A 27,990-nucleotide genomic window follows, 5' to 3' on the forward strand; every position below is an offset into this window, starting at 1 on the left:
TGGCCTGCAACAGAGAAGCAGTGCATCTGCCCCTGGCCTGCAACAGAGAAGCAGTGCATCTTCCCCTGGCCTGCAACAGAGAAGCAGTGCATCTGCCCCTGGCCTGCAACAGAGAAGCATGGCATCTGCCCCTGGCCTGCAACAGAGAAGCAGTGCATCTGCCCCTGGCCTGCAACAGAGAAGCAGTGCATCTGCCCCTGGCCTGCAACAGAGAAGCAGTGCATCTGCCCCTGGCCTGCAACAGAGAAGCAGTGCATCTACCTCTGGCCTGCAACAGAGAAGCAGTGCATCTGCCCCTGGCCTGCAACAGAGAAACAGTGCATCTACCTCTGGCCTGCAACAGAGAAGCAGTGCATCTGCCCCTGGCCTGCAACAGAGAAACAGTGCATCTACCTCTGGCCTGCAACAGAGAAACAGTGCATCTACCCCTGGCCTGCAACAGAGTCGCAGTGCATCTGCCCCTGGACTGCAACAGAGAAGCAGTGCATCTACCCCTGGCCTGCAACAGAGAAGCAGTGCATCTACCCCTGGCCTGCAACAGAGAAGCAGTGCATCTGCCTCTGGCCTGCAACAGAGTCGCAGTGCATCTGCCCCTGGCCTGCAACAGAGTCGCAGTGCATCTGCCCCTGGCCTGCAGCAGAGAAGCAGCACTTCTCCTGGCCTGCACCACAGAAGCCGTACATCAGTGGTTCCCAAAGTGGGGTCCGGGGACCCCCAGGGGTACCTGAGGGAGTTCCAGGGGGGACCCATCTATTTTGTTCATGTTCATAAAGTGCTAAAGTGTTTAAAGCAGTGGTTCCCAAACTTTTTCATGTCAAGGACCCCCAAATTGACACTACTTAGCCCGTGGACCCCCATTTGAAAATATATGCCAGGGACCCCCATAAGAGAAGACGTACACATTTAGACGTCTACATTTAGACGTCTACATTTAGACGTACACATTTAGACGTCTACATTTAGACGTCTGTATACATTTAGACGTCTACATTTAGACGTCTACATTTAGACGTCTGTATACATTTAGACGTCTACATTTAGACGTCTATACATTTAGACGTAGTGTCTCCCCAGTGCCTTCCCAGTGCCTCCCCAGTGTGCCCCTGAGTGCCTCCCCAGTGTCTCCCCAGTGCCTGCCCAGTGTCCCCCAGTGTCCCCCCAGTGTCTCCAATAGCAATACAAGAGCAATAATACAAATTAATCTTAATGTATTAATCTTATTAATGAATGAATCAAATTAATTAATTAATCAAAATTGCCGCCTGTGCCCAGCACCATGCCAAAGCTTTTTCCTGCAGGAAACACTGCTTGTGGTTGTAAATATATTGTTATCCGTGTTGCGAGGATGAGGGGGTACCTGGAAAAATATCTACCCCAAAAGGGGTACCTGGTCCAAAAAAGTTTGGGAACACCTGCCGTACATCCCCAGGCTGCACCACCAGGTGGTCAAGGTCAAGTTTGTTGTGTCCCAAGCTGGGCAATTCATTTTACAGCAGAAAATAAAAGCTCTAAAAACACAATACAGTAAGACATAGAGGCAACAACATAACTATAGTTCACCACAGAAGCAGTCGGCTACCTTCCACAGCCTGCATCAGAGAATAGAGCCACTGATAAGGAAAGCATCACCCGGCCAGATGAACACATTTTTGTAGAATCAGTTGTTTAAATACTAAAACCCTTTTTTGTCGTAGCACTCCTGCAAAATGTCCTTGCGAATCAAGAGATGATGAAGGACCAGATGAAAATAAACCCAATAAATAAATACATTTGTTTTCTATTCATGCATCTCCTTCACATGCATCTCCACCCATATCATGTACAGTAGTCTATCTGCTGTTATGCTTTATGTCTGACCTCAGGTACATGCTGCACCGGAGATATACTATGTGTAAATATGTAGATGTATTGTTACTTTTTGTCTGCTTGCAATGTATATAATGTAAGATATCCATTGAGGTTTGAGATGACATTTTTAATAAATAATAAAATTGGAGAAAAAAAAGCTTGTAAATTTTGGCCCCCACTGCTTTATGGGAAATATGACCTGTTTCCGCAATTTCCGCAATTCCGCAATTACCATTTCTGCAATTTCCGCAATTTCCGCAATTCCGCAATTTCCGCAATTCCATTTCCGCAATTCCGCAATTTCCGCAATTACCATTTCCGCAATTTCCGCAATTCCATTTCCGCAATTCCGCAATTTCCGCAATTACCATTTCCGCAATTTCCGCAATTTCCGCAATTACCATTTCCGCAATTCCGCAATTCCGCAATTTCCATTTCCGCGATTTCCGCAATTTCCGCAATTCCATTTCCGCAATTCCGCAATTTCCGCAATTCCATTTCCGCAATTTCCGCAATTACCATTTCCGCAATTCCGCAATTACCATTTCCGCAATTCCGCAATTTCCGCAATTACCATTTCCGCAATTTCCATTTCCGCAATTCCCGCAATTTCAGCAATTAACATTTCAGGATGATGAAGACTATAGCGATTACCTCTGAGACCAATGAACCATGTAAATACAACAAATTGAGCAGGGCACTGCAGGGAGTTGCACCCCGTTCCGGTAAACCAGAAGTACGACACCAGTGCCTTAGTTTTTGTGTTGTCATTTACAGGTCCTTTTGTTGAAATGTAAATTTTACATTTCTATGCTATAGTATGCCGTACGATATGGGCTATAGCCCATGGTCCATGGTAGCATAGGTTCAATTTAGCGGTATTTAGCTTTAGGCCACGTATATAAAGACCTCCATGTAAGTTGTGTGAAGTCCATAAAATGGTCACATATCTGGGAAGGTCACCAATTTCACTGTAACACCGCCATGCTGGAGTGTGAGTGAGGGAGTGGCCGAGTTATACAAAATCATGCAGTTCAAACAGAAATACAATATTAAGCAAAAAAATAAATAAAGTAAAATCACTCTGCAATAATCTCACTCTACAGCATGTAAAATTATAAAACACAGCAAATCACGAAAATCACATATTAAAACAAAACCAAAACATCTACATTTCCACCCTCACACAAGCATGTCCTGCGAAGACGTGCCATGATCATCCAGTCTTTGCTTTGACTGGCAATTAAACTCCGTCTCTCCTATTCAAAGTATTTATGACATGTAAAGTAAAGTATGACATGAAATGCTGTACAGAGCATTAATGGAGAAAGAAATAAAAGAAAAGCAAGGAATAAAACATTAAAAATAATAGCAGTAATGGTAATGCAATAGTGAGGACATGAACAACAAAAAATGTAAAAGCAAGAGTGTAGAAGTGGGTCTTTTCTTGAGCTGTGCTTTAAGAAGGTCTACAGAGGCTGCCTGGCGAAGGTACAGTGGGAGACTTCTGTGGAGACTTCTTGTAAATGCAGATGTTTAACAATAGCAATAATGTAATTCTTGAAAGCGTATATGAAACCAAATGGGCCCTCAGCCCCTCACAGGTCCATTTGGTTTCATTGTATGCTCTCAAGATCTAATAAGGGTCCAGGGAAAACTGTCAAACAGAGTGACAAACTGCGTTTAACGTTTGTGCCAGAAAGAATGGGATTATTGTTACCTGGACAATATTTCCAATTAAGTTTGAGTTTGCCTTGAAGTTGTCATGGAAGCCTCGCCACCGTCTCTCTCTCATACCACGCATCCCCATGGTTACATGGAGATCATTTTTCATAGATCACTTTCAACATGGGGAAAAGAAGAAAAAGAAAACCTCCGAAAATAACCAGGAGCCCACGGTCCAAAATGATGAGAAACGAGGCTAACTTTTTTTTTCCAAATTTCAAAAAACATGGGCTATAACCCATCGTTTTTGTCATTTCGTCATTTTTTTCAAATCCTCAAAAATGATGAAAAACGGCGCGCTATAGTATGCCGTACGATATGGGCTATAGCCCATGGTCCAAAATGATGAGAAACGAGGCTAACTTTTTTTTCCCAAATTTCAAAAAACATGGGCTATAACCCATCGTTTTTGTCATTTCGTCATTTTTTTCAAATCCTCAAAAATGATGAAAAACGGCGCGCTATAGTATGCCGTACGATATGGGCTATAGCCCATGTTCCAAAATGATGAGAAACGAGGATAACTTTTTTTTCAAAATTAAAAAAAACATGGGCTATAACCCATCGTTTTTGTCATTTCGTCATTTTTTTCAAATCCTCAAAAATGATGAAAAACGGCGTGCCATAGTATGCCGTACGATATGGGCTATAGCCCACGGTCCAAAATGATGAGAAACGAGGCTAACTTTTTTTTCCCAAATTTCAAAAAACATGGGCTATAACCCATCGTTTTTGTCATTTCGTCATTTTTTTCAAATCCTCAAAAATGATGAAAAACGGCGCGCTATAGTATGCCGTACGATATGGGCTATAGCCCATGGTCCAAAATGATGAGAAACGAGGCTAACTTTTTTTTTTTTTTTTTTTTTAACATGGGCTATAACTCATCGTTTTTTGTTTTTTTTTAATCCTCAAAAATGAGGAAAAACGGCGTGCCATAGTATGCCGTACGATATGGGCTATAGCCCACGGTCCAAAATGATGAGAAACGAGGCTAACTTTTTTTTTCCAAATTTCAAAAAACATGGGCTATAACCCATCGTTTTTGTCATTTCGTCATTTTTTTCATATCCTCAAAAATGATGAAAAACGGCGCGCTATAGTATGCCGTACGATATGGGCTATAGCCCACGGTCCAAAATGATGAGAAACGAGGCTAACTTTTTTTTTCCAAATTTCAAAAAACATGGGCTATAACCCATCGTTTTTGTCATTTCGTCATTTTTTTCAAATCCTCAAAAATGATGAAAAACGGCGTGCCATAGTATGCCGTACGATATGGGCTATAGCCCACGGTCCAAAATGATGAGAAACGAGGCTAACTTTTTTTTCCCAAATTTCAAAAAACATGGGCTATAACCCATCGTTTTTGTCATTTCGTCATTTTTTTCAAATCCTCAAAAATGATGAAAAACGGCGCGCTATAGTATGCCGTACGATATGGGCTATAGCCCATGGTCCAAAATGATGAGAAACGAGGCTAACTTTTTTTTTTTTTTTTTTTAAACATGGGCTATAACTCATCGTTTTTGTTTTTTTTTTAATCCTCAAAAATGAGGAAAAACGGCGTGCCATAGTATGCCGTACGATATGGGCTATAGCCCACGGTCCAAAATGATGAGAAACGAGGCTAACTTTTTTTTTCCAAATTTCAAAAAACATGGGCTATAACCCATCGTTTTTGTCATTTCGTCATTTTTTTCATATCCTCAAAAATGATGAAAAACGGCGCGCTATAGTATGCCGTACGATATGGGCTATAGCCCACGGTCCAAAATAATGAGAAACGAGGCTAACTTTTTTTTTCCAAATTTCAAAAAACATGGGCTATAACCCATCGTTTTTGTCATTTCGTCATTTTTTTCAAATCCTCAAAAATGATGAAAAACGGCGCGCTATAGTATGCCGTACGATATGGGCTATAGCCCATGGTCCAAAATGATGAGAAACGAGGCTAACTTTTTTTTTTTTTTTTTTTTAAACATGGGCTATAACTCATCGTTTTTTTTTTTTTTTTAATCCTCAAAAATGAGGAAAAACGGCGTGCCATAGTATGCCGTACGATATGGGCTATAGCCCACGGTCCAAAATGATGAGAAACGAGGCTAACTTTTTTTTTCCAAATTTCAAAAAACATGGGCTATAACCCATCGTTTTTGTCATTTCGTCATTTTTTTCATATCCTCAAAAATGATGAAAAACGGCGCGCTATAGTATGCCGTACGATATGGGCTATAGCCCACGGTCCAAAATGATGAGAAACGAGGCTAACTTTTTTTTTCCAAATTTCAAAAAACATGGGCTATAACCCATCGTTTTTGTCATTTCGTCATTTTTTTCAAATCCTCAAAAATGATGAAAAACGGCGTGCCATAGTATGCCGTACGATATGGGCTATAGCCCACGGTCCAAAATGATGAGAAACGAGGCTAACTTTTTTTTTCCAAATTTCAAAAAACATGGGCTATAACCCATCGTTTTTGTCATTTCGTCATTTTTTTCAAATCCTCAAAAATGATGAAAAACGGCGCGCTATAGTATGCCGTACGATATGGGCTATAGCCCATGGTCCAAAATGATGAGAAACGAGGCTAACTTTTTTTTTTTTTTTTTTAAACATGGGCTATAACTCATCGTTTTTGTTTTTTTTTTAATCCTCAAAAATGAGGAAAAACGGCGTGCCATAGTATGCCGTACGATATGGGCTATAGCCCACGGTCCAAAATGATGAGAAACGAGGCTAACTTTTTTTTTCCAAATTTCAAAAAACATGGGCTATAACCCATCGTTTTTGTCATTTCGTCATTTTTTTCAAATCCTCAAAAATGATGAAAAACGGCGTGCCATAGTATGCCGTACGATATGGGCTATAGCCCACGGTCCAAAATGATGAGAAACGAGGCTAACTTTTTTTTTCCAAATTTCAAAAAACATGGGCTATAACCCATCGTTTTTGTCATTTCGTCATTTTTTTCAAATCCTCAAAAATGATGAAAAACGGCGCGCTATAGTATGCCGTACGATATGGGCTATAGCCCATGGTCCAAAATGATGAGAAACGAGGCTAACTTTTTTTTTTTTTTTTTTTTTTAACATGGGCTATAACTCATCGTTTTTTGTTTTTTTTTAATCCTCAAAAATGAGGAAAAACGGCGTGCCATAGTATGCCGTACGATATGGGCTATAGCCCACGGTCCAAAATGATGAGAAACGAGGCTAACTTTTTTTTTCCAAATTTCAAAAAACATGGGCTATAACCCATCGTTTTTGTCATTTCGTCATTTTTTTCATATCCTCAAAAATGATGAAAAACGGCGCGCTATAGTATGCCGTACGATATGGGCTATAGCCCACGGTCCAAAATGATGAGAAACGAGGCTAACTTTTTTTTTCCAAATTTTAAAAAACATGGGCTATAACCCATCGTTTTTGTCATTTCGTCATTTTTTTCAAATCCTCAAAAATGATGAAAAACGGCGTGCCATAGTATGCCGTACGATATGGGCTATAGCCCACGGTCCAAAATGATGAGAAACGAGGCTAACTTTTTTTTTCCAAATTTCAAAAAACATGGGCTATAACCCATCGTTTTTGTCATTTCGTCATTTTTTTCAAATCCTCAAAAATGATGAAAAACGGCGCGCTATAGTATGCCGTACGATATGGGCTATAGCCCATGGTCCAAAATGATGAGAAACGAGGCTAACTTTTTTTTTTTTTTTTTTTAAACATGGGCTATAACTCATCGTTTTTGTTTTTTTTTTAATCCTCAAAAATGAGGAAAAACGGCGTGCCATAGTATGCCGTACGATATGGGCTATAGCCCACGGTCCAAAATGATGAGAAACGAGGCTAACTTTTTTTTTCCAAATTTCAAAAAACATGGGCTATAACCCATCGTTTTTGTCATTTCGTCATTTTTTTCATATCCTCAAAAATGATGAAAAACGGCGCGCTATAGTATGCCGTACGATATGGGCTATAGCCCACGGTCCAAAATAATGAGAAACGAGGCTAACTTTTTTTTTCCAAATTTCAAAAAACATGGGCTATAACCCATCGTTTTTGTCATTTCGTCATTTTTTTCAAATCCTCAAAAATGATGAAAAACGGCGCGCTATAGTATGCCGTACGATATGGGCTATAGCCCATGGTCCAAAATGATGAGAAACGAGGCTAACTTTTTTTTTTTTTTTTTTTAAACATGGGCTATAACTCATCGTTTTTTTTTTTTTTTTAATCCTCAAAAATGAGGAAAAACGGCGTGCCATAGTATGCCGTACGATATGGGCTATAGCCCACGGTCCAAAATGATGAGAAACGAGGCTAACTTTTTTTTTCCAAATTTCAAAAAACATGGGCTATAACCCATCGTTTTTGTCATTTCGTCATTTTTTTCATATCCTCAAAAATGATGAAAAACGGCGCGCTATAGTATGCCGTACGATATGGGCTATAGCCCACGGTCCAAAATGATGAGAAACGAGGCTAACTTTTTTTTTCCAAATTTCAAAAAACATGGGCTATAACCCATCGTTTTTGTCATTTCGTCATTTTTTTCAAATCCTCAAAAATGATGAAAAACGGCGTGCCATAGTATGCCGTACGATATGGGCTATAGCCCACGGTCCAAAATGATGAGAAACGAGGCTAACTTTTTTTTTCCAAATTTCAAAAAACATGGGCTATAACCCATCGTTTTTGTCATTTCGTCATTTTTTTCAAATCCTCAAAAATGATGAAAAACGGCGCGCTATAGTATGCCGTACGATATGGGCTATAGCCCATGGTCCAAAATGATGAGAAACGAGGCTAACTTTTTTTTTTTTTTTTTTAAACATGGGCTATAACTCATCGTTTTTGTTTTTTTTTTAATCCTCAAAAATGAGGAAAAACGGCGTGCCATAGTATGCCGTACGATATGGGCTATAGCCCACGGTCCAAAATGATGAGAAACGAGGCTAACTTTTTTTTTCCAAATTTCAAAAAACATGGGCTATAACCCATCGTTTTTGTCATTTCGTCATTTTTTTCATATCCTCAAAAATGATGAAAAACGGCGCGCTATAGTATGCCGTACGATATGGGCTATAGCCCACGGTCCAAAATGGTGAGAAACGAGGCTAACTTTTTTTTTTCAAATTTCAAAAAACATGGGCTATAACCCATCGTTTTTGTCATTTCGTCATTTTTTTCAAATCCTCAAAAATGATGAAAAACGGCGCGCTATAGTATGCCGTACGATATGGGCTATAGCCCATGGTCCAAAATGATGAGAAACGAGGATAACTTTTTTTTTCCAAATTTCAAAAAACATGGGCTATAACCCATCGTTTTTGTCATTTCGTCATTTTTTTCAAATCCTCAAAAATGATGAAAAACGGCGCGCTATAGTATGCCGTACGATATGGGCTATAGCCCATGGTCCAAAATGATGAGAAACGAGGCTAATTTTTTTTTTTTTTTTTAACATGGGCTATAACCCATCGTTTTTTTTTTTTTTTAATCCTCAAAAATGAGGAAAAACGGCGTGCCATAGTATGCCGTACGATATGGGCTATAGCCCACGGTCCAAAATGATGAGAAACGAGGCTAACTTTTTTTTCCCAAATTTCAAAAAACATGGGCTATAACCCATCGTTTTTGTCATTTCGTCATTTTTTTCAAATCCTCAAAAATGATGAAAAACGGCGCGCTATAGTATGCCGTACGATATGGGCTATAGCCCATGGTCCAAAATGATGAGAAACGAGGCTAACTTTTTTTTTTTCTTTTTAAACATGGGCTATAACTCATCGTTTTTGTTTTTTTTTTAATCCTCAAAAATGAGGAAAAACGGCGTGCCATAGTATGCCGTACGATATGGGCTATAGCCCACGGTCCAAAATGATGAGAAACGAGGCTAACTTTTTTTTTCCAAATTTCAAAAAACATGGGCTATAACCCATCGTTTTTGTCATTTCGTCATTTTTTTCATATCCTCAAAAATGATGAAAAACGGCGCGCTATAGTATGCCGTACGATATGGGCTATAGCCCACGGTCCAAAATGATGAGAAACGAGGCTAACTTTTTTTTTCCAAATTTCAAAAAACATGGGCTATAACCCATCGTTTTTGTCATTTCGTCATTTTTTTCAAATCCTCAAAAATGATGAAAAACGGCGCGCTATAGTATGCCGTACGATATGGGCTATAGCCCATGTTCCAAAATGATGAGAAACGAGGATAACTTTTTTTTCAAAATTTAAAAAAACATGGGCTATAACCCATCGTTTTTGTCATTTCGTCATTTTTTTCAAATCCTCAAAAATGATGAAAAACGGCGCGCTATAGTATGCCGTACGATATGGGCTATAGCCCATGGTCCAAAATGATGAGAAACGAGGATAACTTTTTTTTTCCAAATTTCAAAAAACATGGGCTATAACCCATCGTTTTTGTCATTTCGTCATTTTTTTCAAATCCTCAAAACTGATGAAAAACGGTGCGCTATAGTATGCCGTACGATATGGGCTATAGCCCATGGTCCAAAATGATGAGAAACGAGGCTAACTTTTTTTTTTCTTTTTTAACATGGGCTATAACCCATCGTTTTTTTTTTTTTTTAATCCTCAAAAATGAGGAAAAACGGCGTGCCATAGTATGCCGTACGATATGGGCTATAGCCCACGGTCCAAAATGATGAGAAACGAGGCTAACTTTTTTTTTCCAAATTTCAAAAAACATGGGCTATAACCCATCGTTTTTGTCATTTCGTCATTTTTTTCATATCCTCAAAAATGATGAAAAACGGCGCGCTATAGTATGCCGTACGATATGGGCTATAGCCCACGGTCCAAAATGATGAGAAACGAGGCTAACTTTTTTTTTCCAAATTTCAAAAAACATGGGCTATAACCCATCGTTTTTGTCATTTCGTCATTTTTTTCAAATCCTCAAAAATGATGAAAAACGGCGCGCTATAGTATGCCGTACGATATGGGCTATAGCCCATGTTCCAAAATGATGAGAAACGAGGATAACTTTTTTTTCAAAATTTAAAAAAACATGGGCTATAACCCATCGTTTTTGTCATTTCGTCATTTTTTTCAAATCCTCAAAAATGATGAAAAACGGCGCGCTATAGTATGCCGTACGATATGGGCTATAGCCCATGGTCCAAAATGATGAGAAACGAGGATAACTTTTTTTTTCCAAATTTCAAAAAACATGGGCTATAACCCATCGTTTTTGTCATTTCGTCATTTTTTTCAAATCCTCAAAACTGATGAAAAACGGTGCGCTATAGTATGCCGTACGATATGGGCTATAGCCCATGGTCCAAAATGATGAGAAACGAGGCTAACTTTTTTTTTTTTTTTTTAACATGGGCTATAACCCATCGTTTTTTTTTTTTTTTAATCCTCAAAAATGAGGAAAAACGGCGTGCCATAGTATGCCGTACGATATGGGCTATAGCCCACGGTCCAAAATGATGAGAAACGAGGCTAACTTTTTTTTCCCAAATTTCAAAAAACATGGGCTATAACCCATCGTTTTTGTCATTTCGTCATATTTTTCATATCCTCAAAAATGATGAAAAACGGCGCGCTATAGTATGCCGTACGATATGGGCTATAGCCCACGGTCCAAAATGATGAGAAACGAGGCTAACTTTTTTTTTCCAAATTTCAAAAAACATGGGCTATAACCCATCGTTTTTGTCATTTCGTCATTTTTTTCAAATCCTCAAAAATGATGAAAAACGGCGCGCTATAGTATGCCGTACGATATGGGCTATAGCCCATGGTCCAAAATGATGAGAAACGAGGCTAACTTTTTTTTTTTTTTTTTTTTTAACATGGGCTATAACCCATCGTTTTTTGTTTTTTTTTTATCCTCAAAAATGAGGAAAAACGGCGTGCCATAGTATGCCGTACGATATGGGCTATAGCCCACGGTCCAAAATGATGAGAAACGAGGCTAACTTTTTTTTTCCAAATTTCAAAAAACATGGGCTATAACCCATCGTTTTTGTCATTTCGTCATTTTTTTCATATCCTCAAAAATGATGAAAAACGGCGCGCTATAGTATGCCGTACGATATGGGCTATAGCCCACGGTCCAAAATGATGAGAAACATGGCTAACTTTTTTTTTCCAAATTTCAAAAAACATGGGCTATAACCCATCGTTTTTGTCATTTCGTCATTTTTTTCAAATCCTCAAAAATGATGAAAAACGGCGCGCTATAGTATGCCGTGCGATATGGGCTATAGCCCATGGTCCAAAATGATGAGAAACGAGGATAACTTTTTTTTTCCAAATTTCTAAAAACATGGGCTATAACCCATCGTTTTTGTCATTTCGTCATTTTTTTCAAATCCTCAAAAACGATGAAAAACGGCGCGCTATAGTATGCCGTACGATATGGGCTATAGCCCATGGTCCAAAATGATGAGAAACGAGGCTAACTTTTTTTTTCAAAATTTCAAAAAACATGGGCTATAACCCATCGTTTTTGTCATTTCGTCATTTTTGTCAAATCATCAAAAATGATGAAAAACGGCGCGCTATAGTATGCCGTACGATATGGGCTATAGCCCATGGTCCAAAATGATGAGAAACGAGGCTAACTTTTTTTTTCAAAATTTCAAAAAACATGGGCTATAACCCATCGTTTTTGTCATTTCGTCATTTTTTTCAAATCTTCAAAAATGATGAAAAACGGCACGCTATAGTATGCCGTACGATATGGGCTATAGCCCATGGTCCAAAATGATGAGAAACGAGGCTAACTTTTTTTTTCAAAATTAAAAAAAACATGGGCTATAACCCATCGTTTTTGTCATTTCGTCATTTTTTTCAAATCTTCAAAAATGATGAAAAACGGCGCGCTATAGTATGCCGTACGATATGGGCTATAGCCCATGGTCCAAAATGATGAGAAACGAGGCTAACTTTTTTTTTCAAAATTTCAAAAAACATGGGCTATAACCCATCGTTTTTGTCATTTCGTCATTTTTTTCAAATCTTCAAAAATGATGAAAAACGGCACGCTATAGTATGCCGTACGATATGGGCTATAGCCCATGGTCCAAAATGATGAGAAACGAGGCTAACTTTTTTTTTCAAAATTTAAAAAAACATGGGCTATAACCCATCGTTTTTGTCATTTCGTCATTTTTTTCAAATCTTCAAAAATGATGAAAAACGGCGCGCTATAGTATGCCGTACGATATGGGCTATAGCCCATGGTCCAAAATGATGAGAAACGAGGATAACTTTTTTTTTCAAAATTAAAAAAAACATGGGCTATAACCCATCGTTTTTGTCATTTCGTCATTTTTTTCAAATCTTCAAAAATGATGAAAAACGGCGCGCTATAGTATGCCGTACGATATGGGCTATAGCCCATGGTCCAAAATGATGAGAAACGAGGCTAACTTTTTTTTTCAAAATTTCAAAAAACATGGGCTATAACCCATCGTTTTTGTCATTTCGTCATTTTTTTCAAATCTTCAAAAATGATGAAAAACGGCACGCTATAGTATGCCGTACGATATGGGCTATAGCCCATGGTCCAAAATGATGAGAAACGAGGCTAACTTTTTTTTTCAAAATTTAAAAAAACATGGGCTATAACCCATCGTTTTTGTCATTTCGTCATTTTTTTCAAATCTTCAAAAATGATGAAAAACGGCGCGCTATAGTATGCCGTACGATATGGGCTATAGCCCATGGTCCAAAATGATGAGAAACGAGGATAACTTTTTTTTTCAAAATTTCAAAAAACATGGGCTATAACCCATCGTTTTTGTCATTTCGTCATTTTTGTCAAATCATCAAAAATGATGAAAAACGGCGCGCTATAGTATGCCGTACGATATGGGCTATAGCCCATGGTCCAAAATGATGAGAAACGAGGCTAACTTTTTTTTTCAAAATTTCAAAAAACATGGGCTATAACCCATCGTTTTTGTCATTTTTTCATTTTTTTCATATCCTCAAAAATGATGAAAAACGGCGCGCTATAGTATGCCGTACGATATGGGCTATAGCCCATGGTCCAAAATGATGAGAAACGAGGCTAACTTTTTTTTTCAAAATTTCAAAAAACATGGGCTATAACCCATCGTTTTTGTCATTTTGTCATTTTTTTCAAATCTTCAAAAATGATGAAAAACGGCGCGCTATAGTATGCCGTACGATATGGGCTATAGCCCATGGTCCAAAATGATGAGAAACGAGGCTAACTTTTTTTTTCAAAATTTCAAAAAACATGGGCTATAACCCATCGTTTTTGTCATTTCGTCATTTTTTTCAAATCTTCAAAAATGATGAAAAACGGCGCGCTATAGTATGCCGTACGATATGGGCTATAGCCCATGGTCCAAAATGATGAGAAACGAGGCTAACTTTTTTTTTCAAAATTTCAAAAAACATGGGCTATAACCCATCGTTTTTGTCATTTCGTCATTTTTGTCAAATCATCAAAAATGATGAAAAACGGCGCGCTATAGTATGCCGTACGATATGGGCTATAGCCCATGGTCCAAAATGATGAGAAACGAGGCTAACTTTTTTTTCCAAAATTTCAAAAAACATGGGCTATAACCCATCGTTTTTGTCATTTCGTCATTTTTTTCAAATCTTCAAAAATGATGAAAAACGGCACGCTATAGTATGCCGTACGATATGGGCTATAGCCCATGGTCCAAAATGATGAGAAACGAGGCTAACTTTTTTTTTCAAAATTTCAAAAAACATGGGCTATAACCCATCGTTTTTGTCATTTCGTCATTTTTGTCAAATCATCAAAAATGATGAAAAACGGCGCGCTATAGTATGCCGTACGATATGGGCTATAGCCCATGGTCCAAAATGATGAGAAACGAGGCTAACTTTTTTTTTCAAAATTTCAAAAAACATGGGCTATAACCCATCGTTTTTTTCATTTTTTCCAAATCCTCAAAAATGATGAAAAACGGCGCGCTATAGTATGCCGTACGATATGGGCTATAGCCCATGGTCCAAAATGATGAGAAACGAGGCTAACTTTTTTTTTCAAAATTTCAAAAAACATGGGCTATAACCCATCGTTTTTGTCATTTCGTCATTTTTTTCAAATCTTCAAAAATGATGAAAAACGGCGCGCTATAGTATGCCGTACGATATGGGCTATAGCCCATGGTCCAAAATGATGAGAAACGAGGCTAACTTTTTTTTTCAAATTTTCAAAAAACATGGGCTATAACCCATCGTTTTTGTCATTTCGTCATTTTTGTCAAATCATCAAAAATGATGAAAAACGGCGCGCTATAGTATGCCGTACGATATGGGCTATAGCCCATGGTCCAAAATGATGAGAAACGAGGCTAACTTTTTTTTTTCAAAATTTCAAAAAACATGGGCTATAACCCATCGTTTTTGTCATTTCGTCATTTTTGTCAAATCATCAAAAATGATGAAAAACGGCGCGCTATAGTATGCCGTACGATATGGGCTATAGCCCATGGTCCAAAATGATGAGAAACGAGGCTAACTTTTTTTTTCAAAATTTCAAAAAACATGGGCTATAAGTGCATTGTGAGTTTATAGCTTTGTAGACGGGGTTAAAGTGGTCAAACAAGATTTTGCGGGATCTGGTCGCCAAATCCCGCTTAGAGAACTGCTCCTCTACAGTAGCTTTTCTTACCCTCGGGTGCCTGGTCCAGGGTGAACCACAGCTTAAAGCGGTCAGGGTTGACGGCCGCAATCTCTTCCAACTCTGGTCGAAGCAAGATGTCTTTCTCAGTCTGTGTGTGTACAAGTGGGGTGGGGCAGTTGTGGTATTTTTAGTAACTCGCCCAAGGGTGGCCTCTCTTATAGAGAATAGAGATCACGCATTCCCATGACATCAGAAAGCAAGTGGCAGATGAGATGACACATCACTTAGTTGTGAACATTTTGAATTAAAAATAAATCAGGCCCGTCTGAAGTGAGTGGTACTGTACAGGCCCTCCTCCCTGGCCTGTGTGTGTCTGTGTGTTAGGCTGTGCAACAGTGACACTTGGTGGTGAACAAACGCTATTTTCGTGCTCGGACACAGCCACACAAATAGCCGTCTATAGAGCGCAGCAGTCCCCGCCCCCTCTCAGAAAAGCGAGTGGCCCAGGAAATGAAACTCCAATGCATTTTTCTATCGGCACTTCGAATATAATTTATTTAAAGACGGTTACGCCGCGGACAAAGCCAATTCGGATCATGACAAATCATGACAATGAACACAATGTTTTGGGACGATCAAATAATTTATAAGACGAAAAACAAAACAAATAGTGTTGTCTCCTGCCTTTATTTTCTTCTTTCTAATGATTTGATCGTCCCAAAACATTGTGTTCATTGTCATGATTTGTCATGATCCGAATTGGCTTTGTCCGCGGCGTAACCGTCTTTAAATAAATTATATTCGAAGTGCCGATGGAAAAATGCATTGGGGTTTCATTTCCTGGGCCACTCGCTTTTCTGAAAGAGGGCGGGACTGCTGCGCTCTATAGGAGTGGTCGAAAAATTAACATCTAGTGTTGCAAATTGCAGCTAGTATTGGACCACAGAGTGCTTGTGAAATTCACCTGGTTGGCAAAGAGGAGGTGACACACGGTGGTGTCCTGAGGATCCTTCACCACAGCTGTGACGAGCTGCAGCATGGGAGTGATCCCTGAATCAAATGCACACACACAGTACCACAACATTAACAGCAGCAACGTTTTGTCAATGCTTAGACAATGTTCTAACAGTGTTGAGTAAATAACCCAACATCATCATTTGAGAAATGTTTTAAATTCATGCTCTACTTTCGAAATGTCGAATAACAGAATATAATTCTCAGGGTGTGACGAAACTACTAAAAATAAATCAGTGGTTTCGGATGTGGATGAAGCCTTACCCGTTCCACCAGCAATCAAGCCCACTTGTGTGGCTTTCTTTATCACAGCTGGCGACTTCTTATCCTCTTGGATAGCAAATGTACCTGTTGGGAGACGGACAGCCACAATATGCAAGATATTATCTATTGTTCCTTGCCATTGAGCACATACATCACACCTTGCACTAACCGCAATGTACCTGGATGTTTGAGATTATTGTACGTATGTGTTCATTGAAGAAGTTTTATATGGGTTTAGTGTCGCTGTGAATGCTGTCTCGGCGTGTACCGAGAACGGGAGAAATCGCAAGGAGTGTTCTCATTTACCAACCTTAGAATGACTGATATGCCATACAATGTATGGCATATACATTGGACCAGCTTTGGACCAGCTTTCCATCTATTTTGGTAGACAGATAAATGTGCTGCCCTGGAAGCAGATGAAAGTATTAGTAGTGCCAGTGTTCCAGAACTTATTTGACAGTAGGACAATGATTAACAAGGAGTGTACGAATACCAAACGAGTCGCACCTTTAACCATCTCGCCCCGGGCGTACAGCCTGCGGAACTGCACCGCCTGGTATTCCTAAAGTAAATAATGCTTAAACCTAGCCTCAGTAAACCTAACCTCAGTAAAACTATGCCTAACCCTAAACTTATTTCTAACCTTATTCTCAGTAAAACTAAATAAAGAATACAAGAACCGCGGCACCGAGCGGTCGGCGGGAAAATAATCGAGGGGCGAGATGGTTTATGGGCGACCGCACCTAATACCGAGTGTACTGCCAGAAGAATACAAGTTATCCGCCATAGACAGTGTTGCATTGGTCATTGCATGCGGTACCAAGACGTCCCCCCTGGCCTCTAGAACATGCGTCCTGGCCAGCTAAATAACCTGTATTTTAAGTCTTGGAAATCAATATCCAGAGTGAATCGGAAATACTAACCGATGGGGAGTCCAAGGATGTGCTCTGGAGATGGCAGAGCAAAACGGAATTTCCTTGTGTCATGGCTGACAATCTGTAACGCAAGCAAATCAGAAAAACCAAGGCATTAAAATCATACAAAATCACATGCAAATGACACTGTTATTCCAAGTTCACAATGATGTTAACACAGATTATCCAGCCGCGCTTGGTTTTCAGGGTTTCATTCGTCAAATTACTACCTGCCCACATAATGTTTATCAAGAATGGAATACTTTCTGAATAATGACAGTTGCTATAATCAATTCAAACAAACATACATGAAAGACAATAAGCAATATGGCAATAAGCAATATACAGGAAAGCAACGTTATGGAAACTACAATCCAGAACTTATTTATCAGTAAGGACACTTATTTTACAAGGAGCAGGCCTGAAGAAGAAGAAGAACCTGAAGCGCAAAACCAGTAATGTGGTGGTCTCTCACAAGAAGAAGATGCAGGTTCTTATCCCCGGGCAGGACACGAAACGTAAGGAATGGGATGCAGCAATAATATCATCTTTGAGAGTGGGGACATGCAGATATACATTTACCTGTTTGTCCATCATCCGTAGTGCAACCTTAACGTTTGGGTCCTCTAATGTGAGGGCTGGCCTCCTCTTGGGGAAGAGCAGTCTAAATAGGAGGTTTATGATGGAGTCAAAGCCACCCCGGATCAGCTGTATTGATGAGGACAAAAATATATATATAAACATACGTTAGGATTTATAGTATTTAGTATAGTTTTAGTGGTTCTTTACTTCATTAACCTGGGGGTCCCCACATGATTTTTTTTTCAGGTGAGGACATCCGAAACCACTGATTTTACCAAAGTAGTTTCGTCACACCCTGAGAAATATATTATGTTATGATATTTCAAAAGTAGAGCATGAATTTAAAACAATTATCAAATTATGATGTTGGGTCATTAAGAACTTTAATTAATCTAAAAAAAGACCATGTACGCTACTGCATCAAAACTAATTAATCAACAAACTACCGTATACAATAAAAACTGGTCAAACATTGGCCAAATAATGTATAAGAAGTTGTGAGCTTGTGGATCTGTTATTTTCACAGTAATTCGAATTACTGTGAAAATAACAGATCCACAAGCTCACAACTTCTTATACATGGAACCGAGTCAAACTAAATGTAATGTGCCTCAACTCATACAGTTCCAACTAAGTGACATGTCGCCGAAGATAGCCGATCTTATCTACACACAAAGCTCGAAACGCCTCGCATTTGTGTGAGCTTGTATATAAGATGCAGGGCTATTTGGGCGAGCGGCACCGTCATACGACGACGTGTAAAACCGACCAGGCTTTAACCCATTCTGGCCGGGAACCCATTTTGGTGTTGGCATCATGCTTTAGCTATTGAAAAATAGCAGATCTACAAGCTCACACACAAACCCAACTATGCAGCTTCCACCTGAGGAACCGAGACGGGGAAAAATAACTGAGCGTCACTTGGGATGGTCACAAACTCTCCAACCATACCCACCCCATGTAACTTGGAGTTACACTGGACAGGACACTCTCCTTTAAAAAACATCTGGAGAACACAAAAGCCAAGGTCAACACCCACACCCGTGAAATAAATGTTTACACACCTCATTCAAGTTGCAGGCAGGCTAGCCGTCTACCTTGATCTCCGTCCTAAGAAAGAAAGACAGAAAAAGAAACGCACGCATTTAGAACGACTTAAACCCTCTATATTTAATAAAAACAATTCTGGACAGGAATCCTGTATTGCAGGGGTGCCCACATTTACATTGTGATCTACCAGTAGATCACAAAGGCTGTGCAGGTAGACCACATGGCATGCCCCTGTATATAATCTATCACTTGAATTAAGGTGACTTGATTGATTGACATAAAAAGGGCCGTCAGCTCAAATATTGCACACAAACATCAGTAGCTGTTATTGTGACAGTAATAATTGCTATAGTGTGTGTTTAGTAACAGTGTTAAGTAGCAGGAACATTCCTGTCTCTCCAGCTCTTTAATAAATATAAAGGGTTTTTCTTTTTTTTTTAATCAGGTATGTGACACATTTTCAGCCAATCAGGAGAAAGTAGCTATTTATGAGCTTAATGTTCCAGTTCTATTTGTGTCTGTTACAGTCATTACAATTCCACTTGTTTAAACTGTATCCTGACTGCGTTCCTGATTGGATAAAATTGCAGTTTCAGAAAAAGCTTTTTCTGTTTAACAAAAAGCTGGAGGGACCGGGAGACCTCTGTTACTGAACACACACTATAGCAATGATTACTGTCACAATATAGAGCTATTTAACACCGTTACTGAACACACTCTATAGCAATGATTACTGTCACACTATAGAGCTATTTGACACTGTTACTGAACACACTCTATAGCAGGGGTTCCCAAACTTTTTTGGACCAGGTACCCCTTTTGGGGTAGATATTTTTCCAGGTACCCTCTCATCCTCGCAACACGGATAACAATATATGTACAACCACAAGCAGTGTTTCCTGCAGGAAAAAGCTTTGGCATGGTGCTGGGCACAGGCCGCAATTTTGATTAATTTATTTATTTATTTGATTCATTAATTAATAAGATTAATACATTAAGATTAATTTGTATTATTGCTATTGGAGACACTGGGGGACACTGGGCAGGCACTGAGGAGGCACTGGGGAGACACTGGGGAGGCACTCAGGGGCACACTGGGGAGGCACTGGGAAGGCACTCGGGGGGCACACTGGGGAGGCATTGGGGAGGCACTGGGAAGGCACTCAGGGGGACACTGTCTAAATGTAGACGTCTAAATGTATACGTCTAAATGTAGACGTCTAAATGTAGACGTCTAAATGTAAGTTTGGGAACCACTGCTTTAAACACTTTAGCACTTTATGAACATGAACAAAATAGATGGGTCCCCCCTGGAACTCCCTCAGGTACCCCTGGGGGTCCCCGGACATCACTTTGGGAACCACTGGTCTAAATGTATACAGACGTCTAAATGTAGACGTCTAAATGTAGACGTCTAAATGTAAGTTTGGGAACCACTGCTTTAAACACTTTAGCACTTTATGAACATGAACAAAATAGATGGGTCCCCCCTGGAACTCCCTCAGGTACCCCTGGGGGTCCCCGGACCCCACTTTGGGAACCACTGGTCTAAATGTATACAGACGTCTAAATGTATACAGACGTCTAAATGTAGACGTCTAAATGTAGACGTCTAAATGTAGACGTCTTCTCTTATGGGGGTCCCTGGCATATCTTTTCAAATGGGGGTCCACGGGCTAAGTAGTGTCAATTTGGGGGTCCTTGACATGAAAAAGTTTGGGAACCACTGCTTTAAACACTTTAGCACTTTATGAACATGAACAAAATAGATGGGTCCCCCCTGGAACTCCCTCAGGTACCCCTGGGGGTCCCCGGACCCCACTTTGGGAACCACTGCTCTATAGCAATGATTACTGTCACAATATAGAGCTATTTAACACTGTTACTGAACACACACTCTAGCAATGATTACGGTCACACTATAGAGCTATTTAACACTGTTACTGAACACACTCTATAGCAATGATTACTGTCACAATATAGAGCTATTTAACACTGTTACTGAACACACTCTAGCAATGATTACGGTCACACTATAGAGTAGCCCCTCTCGGAACCCCCTGGGTCAGCCCAATCCGAACCGAACCGGGCTGACCCGTAGGGTTCCTGGTCAAGCTAAGATTTTTCAATGCGATTGTTGGGACGCGGATATACACACACTCATCGTTTAGTCCATCGGCGCGGAATTAGGACGCTTTTTATTGTGTTTGTTTACGGATGTGCGAACTACAAGTTACATACCTCTGATAAAATCTCCTGTGTCGCGGAAGCCGTTAAGTATTTTTAATCCATGTTTGATTAAAAATGTCGCTTTGATTTCTTCTTGTTTATTTACCGTTTATTGTACCGCCTCTCGATGTGCGGTTGGCTTTGCGGGCTATGTCCCTTCCTCTGATTTGCTCCGTCATAGCTGTAGCACCACTAGCTAGCCAGATAGGCGGTACAATGAGGTGTCAATAAACAAGGTAGGAAGAAGCGACATTTTTAATCAATCATGGATTAAAAATACTTAACGGCTTCCGCGACACAGGAGATGTGTCGGTATGGTATGTAAGGCACTTATAGTTCGCACATTCGTAAGTCAATACATGAATAACCATGGTAAAAGCGCGCAGAAGTCCGTCTCATGGCTTGTTTACATTGTATTTGTTTGTGCGTAACTGGCGACAGCCCCACTTGAAGCAGGACCCAATGCAGTAAAGTCTTAAAAGTGTCAGAAACTTTACTACATTCGGGTTCTGCTTGCGGGGCTAACTATAGAGCTATTTGACACGGTTACTGAACACACACTCTATAACAATGATTACTGTCACAATACAGAGCAATTTAATTTAGGTAACCAAATGGACTCCAATAGTAGATCTTTACACTCTCAATAGTTTAATTGTTAAGCATCTGCTTAATTTCCCCAAAAAAACAGAGAATGTAGAAGATTGCTTTTAATCCTTTGTTTGTACCATGTTGATGTTTTGTATGTATTACTGTAGGAGAGCGGTTAGTGACTGTGCCTTATTAACATTAGTGGTAGTCCGTGGCTCAAAAATGTCCCTTATGAAGTTACTTGTTGTGTTTATATATGTTACTACTACTACTGTATAAAGCCGTGATCCAGTACAGTCGATGGTTTCTGAACATTGCGGCCCGGGTTCTCCTCCCAGTGGAGGACCGAGTTTGTCTTGTTTTGTTTGTGCATTCGGCTACTGGAACACGGTTTTACACAGTAGCACGAACATAATATATAAACATCACAACAAGTAACATCATAAGTGATAACAGATGTTTGAACAACAACAACGTTAAGTATTAAATAACATTTCATTGTTTACCTGGTGCGGACACGACGACGACGGACATGGTGTAGCCTTGGCACTTCTCAAACAAACACTGAGCAAACCCGCATCGACGCGTCTATTCCGTATTTGAGGGAGGCGTCACTTCCTTCCGGTGTGAGGCCACGCCCGCGAGTAAGATCCGGAAGTGGCTCTTCCGGGTACGTCACGGCTAAAATAGTCAATACAGACACGGGTCCCCTTACTACTGGCATCGTCCTCAGTGGTCTAATAATGCACATTGCATAATGAGCTTCTTTTTTTTTTAAATGAGGCTCTGTCTCTGTCCTTTTCTTTCTCTTTAAAGTTATTTGATGAGTGCTGTCATGTGTGTTTTTAAAAGTATATTTACTTTATATTTAATATATATATATATATATATATATATATATATACATACACCCCCCCCCCCCAGGTGTTCCCCAAGATTTTTAGGCTATGAAAAGTGTACCCTGGGACAAAAAAGGTTGGGAAACACTGGTCTAATGGACTAGTCATCGCGCTTTGAATCCGAAGTCTATAATTCCAAAATAAAATGTTAAGCAATGTTTCCTTAAAACGAGACATTCTGCATTAAGAGTATTATAGCTATACTTTCTACTTTCTTCATAGTACATTTCCACGCCAATACTTTTTGTACTTACTTCGAGTACATTAAGAATTCCGGAGTTTTACTCTTAACGGAAATGCCGCCTTGCGAACAGCTGACTTGACTTTACTATGACGTAGGCTAGTAGCACGCAACACCACGTGACGCATAAAAAATATGGTATGTTCAAACTGTACTACATTGTTGAAAACTACTACCAATAATAATAATAATGTTTAAAAAAAAAAGCTGTATTCAAGACACAAGGCAAGTGTCTTGAATGCAGCCCAGTATAAGGGCATATTGTATGTCGATCCCACCCGCTCCTGGTGCTGCGGCCATCTTGGAAACTAAACACAATATAAACAATGGGAGAAGGGTGGGGCCCCCCGAGAAAGGCCCTCATTGGCCTCAGGCCTTAATGGTTTTAATCAGGGCCTCTGGTGCAACGCTCCCATTTCATCAGAGAACTGTGTAACTACAAAAAAAAGCCCACAAAACAGTAATTAGGTGCCTGATCCACCGACCGCTATCAGCTACACTATACAGGTCTAAATGAAGCGTGCATGAAGTTAGTGATGTATATAATATACCTTATATACATCATTAGTAATCATCACCCCAATGAACATGGCTGTGAGGAGTTCTTAGCAACAATTTGACTGTACTTTTCACTTTAGTTGGTATAGAGATCTTTCAACAGCTAAAGTTTAAAATTTCCGGCAATAATGTTGATTGTTTATAACAAAATGGCACCACAGTGTGTTCAATTCATCACCCAATGAGAATCCATTCACACACTCGGAATTAAGGCTTCGATGTCTGTTTTGATTTATTTTATTTGTCTTATATAATCTCCGTTTCTGATCAAGACTCAATTATAATACATGCATTTCCTTTTTTGGGGGAAAGGCAGACAGATATGATGTAACAATTTAATACAATAAGTAAAGGATAATGTCTGCCTCTAGTCTAGGTGGTCACCGGGAGATAATTCAATGACCGGGAGATTTTTCAACGACCACCTATATAGCCCGACATTATCCTGCTTATTACATGGCTACTTAATTATTACATGAATTAATACATTTACCCAAAACATCAAAACCAGGTATTTCCTATAGATTGCGCTAATGAAAGCATTCCATTAGTGTCTGCCCCCCTGGCTGCGTCTGCCCTGCAGCTGAAGCACTGTCGGAAAACAAGGAAGTGGAGTTGATCAGATAGAAATCCATGTCCGGGTTTTACCGCTTCGTCTAACTCTCACTCAAAGGTTTTCTAAGACATTTTTGAGAGCAACGTTTAGCTGTAAATGATGTCAGTGTGTGTGTGTGTGTGTGTGTGTTTACATCATGGCTGTCATGTTGGAAACACCAGTAAATCAAGTGGGGCGTGGCTGGTTTTTATTAGGCAGCGGTCTGTTATAGAGCAGAGCGGTCTGTTATCAACCAATAACGCGCCGCTGAATTCTGCGATTGACCAATCAGAATCAAGCATTCAACCAAGCCATGTAATAAAATAAAATGTTAAGCACATTAACTCGGTTTTCAGGATTTTCCTTAAAAACGAGACATTCTGCATTAAGAGTATAGCTATACTTTCTACTTTCTTCATAGTACATTTCCACGCCGATACTTTTTGTACTTTTACTTCGAGTACATTAAGAATTCCGGAGTTTTACTTCTTAACGGGGAGTATTTCTATATTGCGGTATATACAAAGTACAACATGTGAGTACTTTTATAATGCAAAGTACAACATGTGAGTACGATTTATTTAACACTGGACTTTTCACGATTTCATTCAGGGATATATATATATCGCGATTTTTTAAATGGCACAATATTAAAATCGAATCGCCAAGAGATGAACCCCGACCCTATAGCGACGAACGCAGACGTCGTCGCCCAGGATCAACGACAGGGTCTGCTCGACCACGAGCACCCGGCACGCACGCAGCAATTTCACAGGACCGCACCCGCGTAAATACGCTTGCGTAGCAACGTTTAGCCGTTAATGACATCGTGTGTGTCATAGTGTGTGTGTGTGTGTGTGTGTGTGTGTGTTTACATCATGGCTGTCATGTCGGAAACGGCAATAAATTAAGGGGGGGGGGCGCAGCCGGTGCTCCGAGGGTTTGATTAGGCAGCGGTTGTCTGTTATTATAGAGAGGTCTGTTATTCAGTCTGTTGTTCAGAAATAACAGACCGCTGCGGACTTTTCACGATTTCAAATCCAAAGGCGTCATGTGACTAGTCATGTGACGCTGTAGGACGATCAAGTAAGGCATTCATTTACGAAAAAAAAACACAAACACAAAACGTTGAAAATGGAAATAAAACGTTTCTGCCCGACAGAAATGTGTATATATATATATATATATATATAACATTTTTTTCTCCAGAAAACGTGTTGGTATTTAGAAGACATTTTGTGTCAACTCAAGACGTCATCGATCCTCCTGATACGCATGCACGGGTCACGTACGTCCTCGTCCAATCAGAACTATCACAAGAATGTGATGTCAGAGCATCGTATAGCCAATCGGAACGCGTGAGAACGAAGTGATGTCAGAGCGGGCAACGACACAGAATTATATATTATGGTCTTATTTCCGTAATAAAGAATAAATAAAAATCGTCAAGCGTTCAAGTAATCCCGTAGTCGTCACTGAGGGAAGAAAAACAACAAATGAAATAAGAACGACGCGACTATGAGTACAAACTCAAGATATAAAACAAGTTAAAAAACAGAATTATAATATCATAATATAATCAGAAACTGTTAAAAAAACCACCATAACAATAACAATAATAATAATAATGCCATTTGAAGATAATATTATCGTCAGAAAAAGTACTTCCAACTAAGGAAGGAGGTGAAGGAAGGAATTCCATGCATTTTCTGAGTTCTGACCGGGACGAGAACAAAAAATACTAATAATTCATATTTAGAGTTACGTGCATTACAACCGTACACACACACACACACACACACACACACACACACACACACTCACGCACGAACGCAGACCCACAGAGACGTGGTGCATTTATAGTAGGAGAAATGCCGGAATCAAGGCAGCGTTCAGGAGAATTGCCTTTTTTCCCATAGTCTCCTGAACTTGAACGCAGCATTTTGCGTTGAACAACTTTGTTTTTTGGTTGTGCCCCCGGAAATAGCTGATCTACAAGCTCTCAACGCGTCGCGCTGCGACGCGTTGTGAGCTTGTAGATCTTCTATTTTCGCTATATGTTTGTCCAAAACTGCTCCTCTTAGGGGATTTCAGCCCCGGCCCCTCTAACACTCTGCACGTCACGGTTGGACAGAAAACCTGGAGACGGACATTCAGTAATTTGGGTCTTAATGATCAGAATAATAACATTATATAATGGTGAGTAAACAATACGGACACATTCAAGATTAAACGACCGTCGGAGCAAACCTTTTAAGTTTGATTAATACATTAAAAAATAAATAAAAGTTAATAAATACATATTTTGTGATCTCCAGGATCTGGTCTGTTTTTTCTGAATGAACGAATGAATGAATGGGTGGTCGGAAGTCTATAACTTAAAAATAATAATAATATAAAATATAAATCTCACTGCAGGTGGGGTGGCTGTGAGGATACGCACACACACAAACACAGAACCCCCCCCCCCCCCCCCAAAAAAAAATAGTAATAAAGTCTACTCAAACTCCAAACCATTAAATTAGTTTAAATTCAACATATTCAAAACTCGGTGGTTACTCTAGTGTTATGACGACAACATTAATATAATGCACTGTAAACCAATAATAATAATAATTATTAAAACTCATCCATTCATATTGCATTTGAAAAATAGCAGATCTACAAGCTCACAATGCTTCGCTTGTAGATCTGCTATTCATGGCTCAGATTAACTCTCATGTCTAATGCTGCTATACAGAACATTCGTGCACGCATTCTGCACATACACACAGACAATGTTTATCAACGTGCACGTTCAGCGACCACCAGGGGGAACCAAATGAACCCTTACAGGTCTGTGACTCTGAGAGTGTAACACATGGAACCAAACGTCCATTTGTACACTCTCAGAGTTACAGACCCGCATAGGGTCCATTTGGTTCCATGTGTTACACTCTCAAAGTTAAGACTCGTAAGGGTCTATTTATTTGGTTCCATGTGTTACACTCTCAAAGTTAAGAACCCGTAAGGGTCCACTTGTGGACCCGAAGTTGACAAACATCAGAATAGAAGACATATTTTTTTGTAGATATGTTCTGTATCAGTTATGCTGCATATTTTAAAGTAAATTGAGTATGCAGGACCGCAATGGAAGTGACGAGGATATGTCTGTGGCGTTATAGGTGACGTGCAGGCTCTGGTGGTTTGCGAGACGTCTTTGGCACAACGCCACGGGACAGAGTCCGATAAAAAAAAAAAGGTGGAGCGGAACTTGAGGTTCCACCAAACCAAACGCCTCAGGACAAGTTTTATAGGCTGTTCCCGTTTCAACAGATCTCCAAACCCGTTGTTTTGGCGAGCACTGCATGGTTTCAGCTCTCGTGTGTTTTGGCCGGGTGGATCACTGCGTGAAAAGAGGAGCCAACCCATTCTGACCCGAGATCAGATTCATACGAGGTTTTCCACTGGACACACACTGGTCTGATTAACCCATTCTAGACCTGAGATCAGATTCTAAAAATGTCAGTCGTTCTTCGATTTTTCCAAAATAGCAGACCTACAAGCTCGTAGCGCGCCACTCGGTGGCGCGCTATGAGCTTGTAGATCTGCTATTTTTCAATAGCTAAAGCATAACATGATGCTAACACCCAAAATGGGTTAATCTGATAGACAGGATTTGTGGATTAACCCCTTTTGGTGTTTTTTTTAGAATCTGATCTCAGGTCAAAATGGGATAATAGTTTTAATCTTGTTATCTCTTTTAAATCTCTGTCTGGAACAAAGCTAAGCTATACGAGGCGTGGTGAGCTTGTAGATCTGATCGGGCTGTTAGGAATGTATACACACGGCCGCCCTGTGAGCTTGTA

The 27,990-nt window shown here is 39.8% G+C and overlaps 1 protein-coding gene across 1 annotated transcript; it reads right to left on the reverse strand.

The window, feature by feature from the left end:
- Nucleotides 1-521: 521 nt before the first annotated feature.
- On the reverse strand, nt 522-22,429 carry LOC308311003 (NADH-cytochrome b5 reductase 3-like; the record flags this gene model as incomplete). Its single annotated transcript, XM_080757497.1, has 8 exons — nt 522-661; nt 15,251-15,350; nt 16,167-16,252; nt 16,481-16,564; nt 16,815-16,889; nt 17,407-17,479; nt 17,980-18,105; nt 22,424-22,429. The coding sequence occupies 8 exons, from the start codon at nt 22,427-22,429 to the stop codon at nt 522-524; spliced, it is 690 nt and encodes a 229-aa protein (XP_080613623.1).
- Nucleotides 22,430-27,990: the final 5,561 nt, after the last annotated feature.

This window comes from Protomyctophum bolini, assembly GCF_963924005.1.
Source record: "Protomyctophum bolini genome assembly, chromosome: 23".
In the NCBI taxonomy this organism is placed as follows: domain Eukaryota; kingdom Metazoa; phylum Chordata; class Actinopteri; order Myctophiformes; family Myctophidae; genus Protomyctophum; species Protomyctophum bolini.